The following is a 7,090-nucleotide window of genomic DNA, read 5'->3' as shown; positions in this document are numbered from 1 at the left end:
GGGGTCTGTAACTTTCTTCAACTCTTATGCCCTGCATGTGCCAATCTTTTGGATATATTCCTCTGTAATGTGGTTTTTATATGAGATGCTTGCCATATTTCTTCAAGAAGTTAAATAGTCTTTGGATGACTCTGGAACTTGTAAGAGGGAAAGCTGGCCTGACACTTCTTCACAGAATGCCATTATTTAATGCCTGCTGAAAACTGTCATTGCTAAAAACACCTGTTTGCTCCCTATTCGCTACTTCTGGGAATCTAAGTTTTAAAAAAATGTAAGACAGTATTCTCTTAGACCAGAATTCAATGAAACTAGCTAAAATGCTAGCATTTATCTTATCATGCCTGCTGCAATATGATAAGGTGCTAACTTTTGGAAAGTAATTCTACACTCCTTACTTGGGTGAAATCTCCACTGAAGGAACGTGAGCAGGGAGTGCAGAACAGCCCTTTGTACCACTGATTTTTAGAAATGCTGCCATTTACAGTTTAGTGGTGAATTATCTGTTCAAGTAGATGGTGTCTCAGTGAAAATGGCTAGATAGAAGAATGCATATGTACAAGATCAGAAAAGGACCCCTCACCTCTGATTTAAAAAATAAATAGCTTGTTTAGATGGTTATTACTGGAATCTCATCTTTAAACGAACAGGAAAGTCATGTTTCAATTTTTGTCTTCTCTTTCAAACGGCTTACTAGAAATGTCTTTCAGAGTTCTGTGACATGCATTGGATAGCTCGGAGGTGGATGCGATGGCAATTTAATATTAAGGCGCCTGATGTGACAGCTGTGGCAGAGCAAGTGGCCCTCTAATGGGTAACAACGGTGGCCTTCCTCATCATTCAGCTGCAAGCCACAGTCCTAGAAGAAACATATACATCCTGGATTAGTGAGGGATTCTGGTAGATCATCTCACAACAATGTCAATCTATGCTGCGTAACACTGAGAGGTCCTCCCATGCCTCCAAAGCCAGCAACCTGAAGAGTTTTTGGTAAGTAGACGCTATTTCATATTAAGCCAAATAACATCACTGAAATCTAACAGGACAGCCTATAGTAGTACCCAGCATTTTTCCCCTCCATTGTTTCCCATTCTGGTCTTGTCTTCATCTAGTAAATATTGATGCAAATCAGACAAAAACAGGTCAAGGATTGACCCTGACACATACAACCTGGAAGAGGTTAGAACAGAAAAGGAGCTAATTCTGCAACAAGGCAGCAAGCAAGAAATGGGCGAGCATAACTAGAGGATGGGTGGAGTGAGGAGGAGGGGGAGGTGAGCCATGTTTTATTTCTGAAGCAGGGCTGTGCTTCTTTAACTTGGAATTAAAAAAAAGTTAAAGACTTCAAGGCCAATGGTCCATCTTTAGTACCTCTGGGACCGGCACATAACTACAGGTGACATGGGTGAACAACAGTGGAGGAACAGAGATAAAAAGTGAAGCAACAAACAATGACCCTGCCTGCTGACAATTACATGCACTGCAGTAGAGACCATCCTGGTTCTCAGTTGTCATCATTATAATTTTGAGGACATTTGAAAGCTGTGGCAGTTTTGTGCTTGGATTTAACATTTCAAGTATGTTAAACATTTAAACGTTGTTACTGTGACCAGTCCTGACAAACCAGAGATTCTGAGTATGTACCTGTGCACTTAATAGAAAGGAAAAAAATTGAACTTCTGGGGCATATATAGGTCACTTTAGTATTGGAAACTGATGCACAGTCTTTAAAGTACAATTTTTCAGCTTGCATAGCTCAAGTTAAAATCCTCAAATTTTACAATTCTGAAATAAGAATGAAAAATGGGTTTTAAAGGAAGCTTTAAAACTGGAGTGTTAGTTTAGGGAGGCTTCTAAACAAAGTTTCTTCCAAGGTGTGTTAATATATGTTACATAATAACTTCATAGTCCTTCATGTAAGATTTAAAGTTCAATTCCTCATTAGAATTTAACAATTGCAGGTACCCTACTGTTCATACTTTTTTTCTTCTCCAAAATTGTATCCCTTTTCTGCAATGAGAAAGTCTGCCTTCCCAGTGGATCTCTATTCTAGAATGGGGGGGTCTATTGATCTGCAAACTGGCTTGAACTTCTCAGCAGAAGTTAAGTAGTTGCACAAGAAAGAGATGCTATAGAAAAGGAGCAAAGTTTCCAACCCGGCTACTGACTTCGCATGGGGACCAGGTGATGATGGCATTAATGGCATTTCGGAAGTGGCTGCATATGTCATCACAGGCATTAGGCCTTTGCAAAAGTCTCCATGTGAACGCCTCAAAATACCGGCACTAACTTTTCTAGCAGTATTTGGACACAGCAGTGACCCAGCGTGTACAGTTTGAGAGCCTCATCCAAGACCATTAAGCAGTAACCTACCCTTGTTAACACGTGGCTAACCCCCGATCTCTGTACATAAATGCAATCTGCCATTCTGGGCAGATGGGGAGGCAGCTTGATGTACCTCAAACTGGAAGGAGAATGGGGAAATGAATAATGAAACAGAACTGAAAATAAACCCCCATTGGGACAGCCTAATATAAAGTCAACAGCCTGAGAGAGAGGGGAGGGAGCTGTCATCTTAGGTGAGGCCTGCACAAAGAATAGATGGAGGAAGAAAGAGGAGGGAAGTACAGCTCTCCAAAATGCTGTGATTTCCTGTGCCAATTCCTTTTTAAAAATTAATAGAAAAGGGCAGAATATCAGGTATTTCTACTGGAAGGAGAGAGCTGACTGTATGGGGTCCTCCTCACAGGTAGGTTCATATGCATTTCAAGATGCCCTGAATTAAAAGAAACTACTCCCATAAAAGTAACAGAAAGTCAGTGGTATCCTGGTCTCTTTTCTAGTAAAGAATCAACACTTATCCAGCATGGAAAAACACAGACCCCCTGGAAGAGCCTTCCAAGTGTAGGAACAAGGGTCCTTCCCTGCACAGGCAATGTGAACACAAGTCTCCTCAGATCAGAGCCACACAAACTGTATCCAGAGATCAGGAAAAGGAGAAATGTCACCTACTCTTTGTTCTCTCCCCACCTGGAAGTATTGAGAAAATTCAACCCAAACAACCAAACCCAGCTTTTGAAGTTAATATACTGGGGAAAAGAAACAAACTAATTTGGTACTGAAGATGGCAGCACCACTTGCACCCCAGCTAGCACTCATCTCTTTGCCTCCCTCCAGGAGCCGTGGGGCAGAGCCCTACCTGCCCAGGCGTGCAAGAGCCAGCAAGTGAACCATGAGGTGCAACTCGGGCACCTACCAAGAGGCTGCTAGTTATTAGCGAGGCCTTGCCGTGGGACAGGCCGGCGGAGGCGCCTGATGCTTACCTCGCAGTGATAGCACTCCACATGGTAGTCTTTGTCCATTGACACCACCCGAATGGTCTCCTCAGAGCCCTGTTGGGGAAGCAGAGAAAAGGTAAGTGGTGTTTTCTCAACCTTCTTTCAGTGCCCAACATACTGCTTTGGAGAGCTGTTTCCCTGGGGGATCCCCTCTTCCTCACAGAGCTCTGTGACCGCTGAGGGTCTTGTTACCTGGTGCACAGCACTGCATTGTTGGTTTTGCTTTTAGCAGCAGCATGGATATCTGACACACTTAAGCTGTAGAGGTCATTTGGGTAGTGTAGCCAAAACTTTATTCTCAAGGGACAAGTTAGTTTTGAAATCAATTTTCCAAGGGCACCCAGGAGCTGAACAAATTACCAGCCAAAAACTATGACCTGCTGATTGGGTAACTCTTCCTTGTAGACATCCTGGCCTGGGTTTTCTGGGACTTGTATTCCCCTCAAACCATCTGGTGCACAGCTATTTTGCACATGCACATGTCCCTATATGTTCCCCATAGGGATTTACATACCAGTCTGGCAGGTAATTATGTGCACAGGCCAAAACCTCAGCGTGAGGGTGGATGCAGTGGAGTTGTGTAATTCCTGGCTGAGCCCCAGGCCCTGCAGAGCAGCCCATACCCTTCTGGTAACCTCACGCTCTTTCCCCTGATCCACTCTGAAGCCTCTGAAGACAGAGCTCATTAAATTTGTTGCCTTGCATTGTTTCCAGTTCCAGGTGTGGTTTAAAGCATCAGATATGACGTAGACTATGTCTGAGAGAAGCTGTGAGCAAGTTAGTACCTGCACTGCTAGACTTTTAACTAACCTAAGAAACCTCCACGGGAAACAACGTGGAGTCTACCCTGCTAGCCATCAGACAAGTCAGCAGTAGGACTGCTTCCACTCCCACCCCCAGCTTTTTTTTTTTAATAAGTCATTTTGTAAGACAAATCCAGTGACATTTACATAGGTGTTTTCTCCTCACATCCCATCAGCAGGACAAGTAGTTCTGTCTCAGCCTTTATAAGGTTTTAAATTATGTGATACTGAAATCATAACGACAAATAGAGAGTAACAGGAAGAGCGATAGAGGTAGGCATGTTGAGAGGCTCTAGCCACAGGCTTTACTGGGGCACAGCAGCTTATAGGATGCAAGTTCTGGCTCTATAAACATGACAAGAGCAAAAGGAGGGAGGTGCTGAGGCCCTTGCTTACAAATGAGCTGCTCAGTGACCTCAGCATTGGGAACTCAGAGGGTCCTGCACCCACCAGAGTATGAGGTAGAACCACCGCGGGCAGGCAGAAAAGGGATGTCTTAATGCAGAAGTCTTATTGTGCTAACTATACTGTCAGGATAGGCTGAGGTTGCAAGCAGGTCATCCATTTGGCTTCCCTTTTAGCCAACTTTTCTACTGCCTTTTCCACCACTTTAAGCACTTTCATTACATTGCCACTCCAGGATGACAGACTGCGCGGCCTTTTCACAGGGTCAGGGTAACCCTCAGATGTCTTTTCAAATTTGGGCATCTTAACAGATCCACATCAGAAATGCGTATGCAGCAGACAAGGAAAATTGCTACTTGAGCTAATGGGAGATTCTAAAAATAAACAGAAGTTTACTTCTTGGGTTGTTCTTGGAGCCTCAGTCAGGGCTTTCCATTAAATGAGATTTATAGCAGCATAATTAAGACCCAGAAAGCACCCTAAAGATACAAAGTACTATGCTACAAAAGTAGTATGACTGTTACAACCTCTGGGAATGTTTGGGAGTGACATTACTGTGGAACTGTATTTAATTTAGTATCTGACATGGTATAGATTCTGGAAGAGGGAGGAAAAGCATCTAATGTGTGTTTCTAGGAAGTGTTTATATGCCAACAGCTGTTTTCTCTGAAGAGTCAGTGCATGTCAACATGTACCTGTGCTGGTAGGATCGGCTGGTTACAGGAAGCGCATTTTGGTGCAAAAACCCTAGGGTGCAAGAAGAAAGGATTCAAATAACATTTAAAGCTTCTTCACAAAATAGAACCAAGAGAGCTATTCTAACCATGCCTTGTTTTTAGCAAAATGTAGATCTGCGGGATTTGAAACACCCCTCAACGTTTGATGAAACATTGAGGGAAAAGGAAGTTTGGAAGAGGCTGATCTACCCCAGCTATATTGCTTAGGTCTTCCTGACCTCTAGGCACAGCGAATCCAGCCCTCTTCCCACATGTGCCCTTTCTCTTACCTTCCTTTATGCATAAAGCCATTCAAATTCTTCCAGAGACTCACTGCTTTGACTGCAAAGCAGCTCCTGACTTGGGGACTGTCACCATCATACATACAAACACATAACCATGCTAAATAGAAGAGGGGCTGATCATAGCTAGGATCCTCTTAAACCAAACACATCAACTGGTCTTATCCACAACTGCATTTTATGACAATCACTGGGCAAACATTCACTCTATCCTTGTAACACAGTCAAATTGGTACCGATAAGGTTGAGTTCAGAGTGATTTACTCTTGCTGCATAAGCTGAGTTATTGGCTGACTGGGGCTACAAGCATTCATGTTGCCTTTGAGTAGGAGCAGAAAGGAGCCCAAAAGCAATCACTTAAACCACAAAACTTTTGTCAGGTGAGGCTGAAATCATGCTAGCACTAGCTGCTAACTACAGGTCTACAGTCCAGTCTAGGTTAACCTAACTTACACTCACCAGTGTCATGCACTACCAGAACCTTGACTCTTAGAAACAGCCAGCAGAACCTGCCATCACTGGCAGAATTAGCCTGATCTAGTTAGTATTGAAAGTCCTGAAAGAAGTAGAGCTACGGCCACCAGAGACGTACATCCTCTCACGCAACTTCATTTTCAATCTCACCTAGCCACTGTATGCCACACTGGGCCCAACGAAGTGAGCTGTAATGTAACTTCAGAATACTTTACAAATGCAACATGCAAGAGGAGCACTCAAGGGACATCTGAGCAAATAGGAATGACCCTTTTTATCTACTATGAGGCTTATAACTATACCAATAATTTAACTACTATAATCACAATGGATCTGTGTACTTACGTATGGTAGTCTTTGACACAGTAAATATTGTTCTCCACATCTACAGTGAAGGGGACTCCATCCAAACACTCATTACACACCACGCAGCGGAAGCAGCCAGGATGATAGGACTTTCCAAGGGCCTGTAAGATCTTAAGAGGCAAACAGCAAAATAAGCGGTTGCATGATTATATGAGATCCCACCATACACTGCTGTGACTGATTCTTTCTTAATAATGACAGTGAGAAAAGCACTTCAGGATGAAATTACCACCCTGCAGATCTGTCAGCAAGGGGCCTTTTAAAACAATCAACTTGCTTATTTCAGTGGGTTTCAGCAGGCTCCCAATAGAGTGAGAACTGTGAAAATCAGGCTAACGCCCATCAGCCTTAGCTCTGCAGGGCCAATACTGCCAACAGAAATTAAAATGGCTTCAGAGATCATTTCTTGGAAAACCTGTTGCAGCCAAATACAAGTTACTGGGATACAGAGTTAATTCACAAGACTTAACAGGCTATGAGACAGAATCCAAACCAGTCATTACTCAAACATAAAAAATAAACTAACAAAACAAGCAAATAAATAGGTGTTCTATTATTAATTAAGGATCCTAATCCACCACAGTTACTGACGGGGTATCACTCAGCCATAGGGGCACATCAGTTTCTGTTAAAATTCCATCTATATCCATGTGTGTGGATACAGATCCATCCATCTGCCCACGCTCTTC

The 7,090-nt window shown here is 43.1% G+C and overlaps 1 protein-coding gene across 1 annotated transcript in view; it reads right to left on the bottom strand.

Moving 5' to 3' along the window:
* Positions 1-703: 703 nt before the first annotated feature.
* Positions 704-7,090, bottom strand: part of LOC104616715 (Wilms tumor protein 1-interacting protein homolog) — a gene marked incomplete at its 5' end in the record, with an annotated part of 82,981 nt that continues 76,594 nt past the window's right edge. The window contains 4 exons of the mRNA XM_010281810.1: positions 704-856; positions 3,321-3,389; positions 5,239-5,290; positions 6,381-6,511. Of these exons, the coding sequence (XP_010280112.1) occupies positions 704-856; positions 3,321-3,389; positions 5,239-5,290; positions 6,381-6,511 (405 nt within the window). The remainder of the gene's footprint in view (positions 857-3,320; positions 3,390-5,238; positions 5,291-6,380; positions 6,512-7,090) is intronic.

Source organism: Phaethon lepturus, unplaced genomic scaffold (genome assembly GCF_000687285.1).
Source record: "Phaethon lepturus isolate BGI_N335 unplaced genomic scaffold, ASM68728v1 scaffold5132, whole genome shotgun sequence".
NCBI lineage: Eukaryota > Metazoa > Chordata > Aves > Phaethontiformes > Phaethontidae > Phaethon > Phaethon lepturus.
Note: the sequence above shows the minus strand (reverse complement) of the source record. Positions and strands in the feature narration are given on the sequence as shown.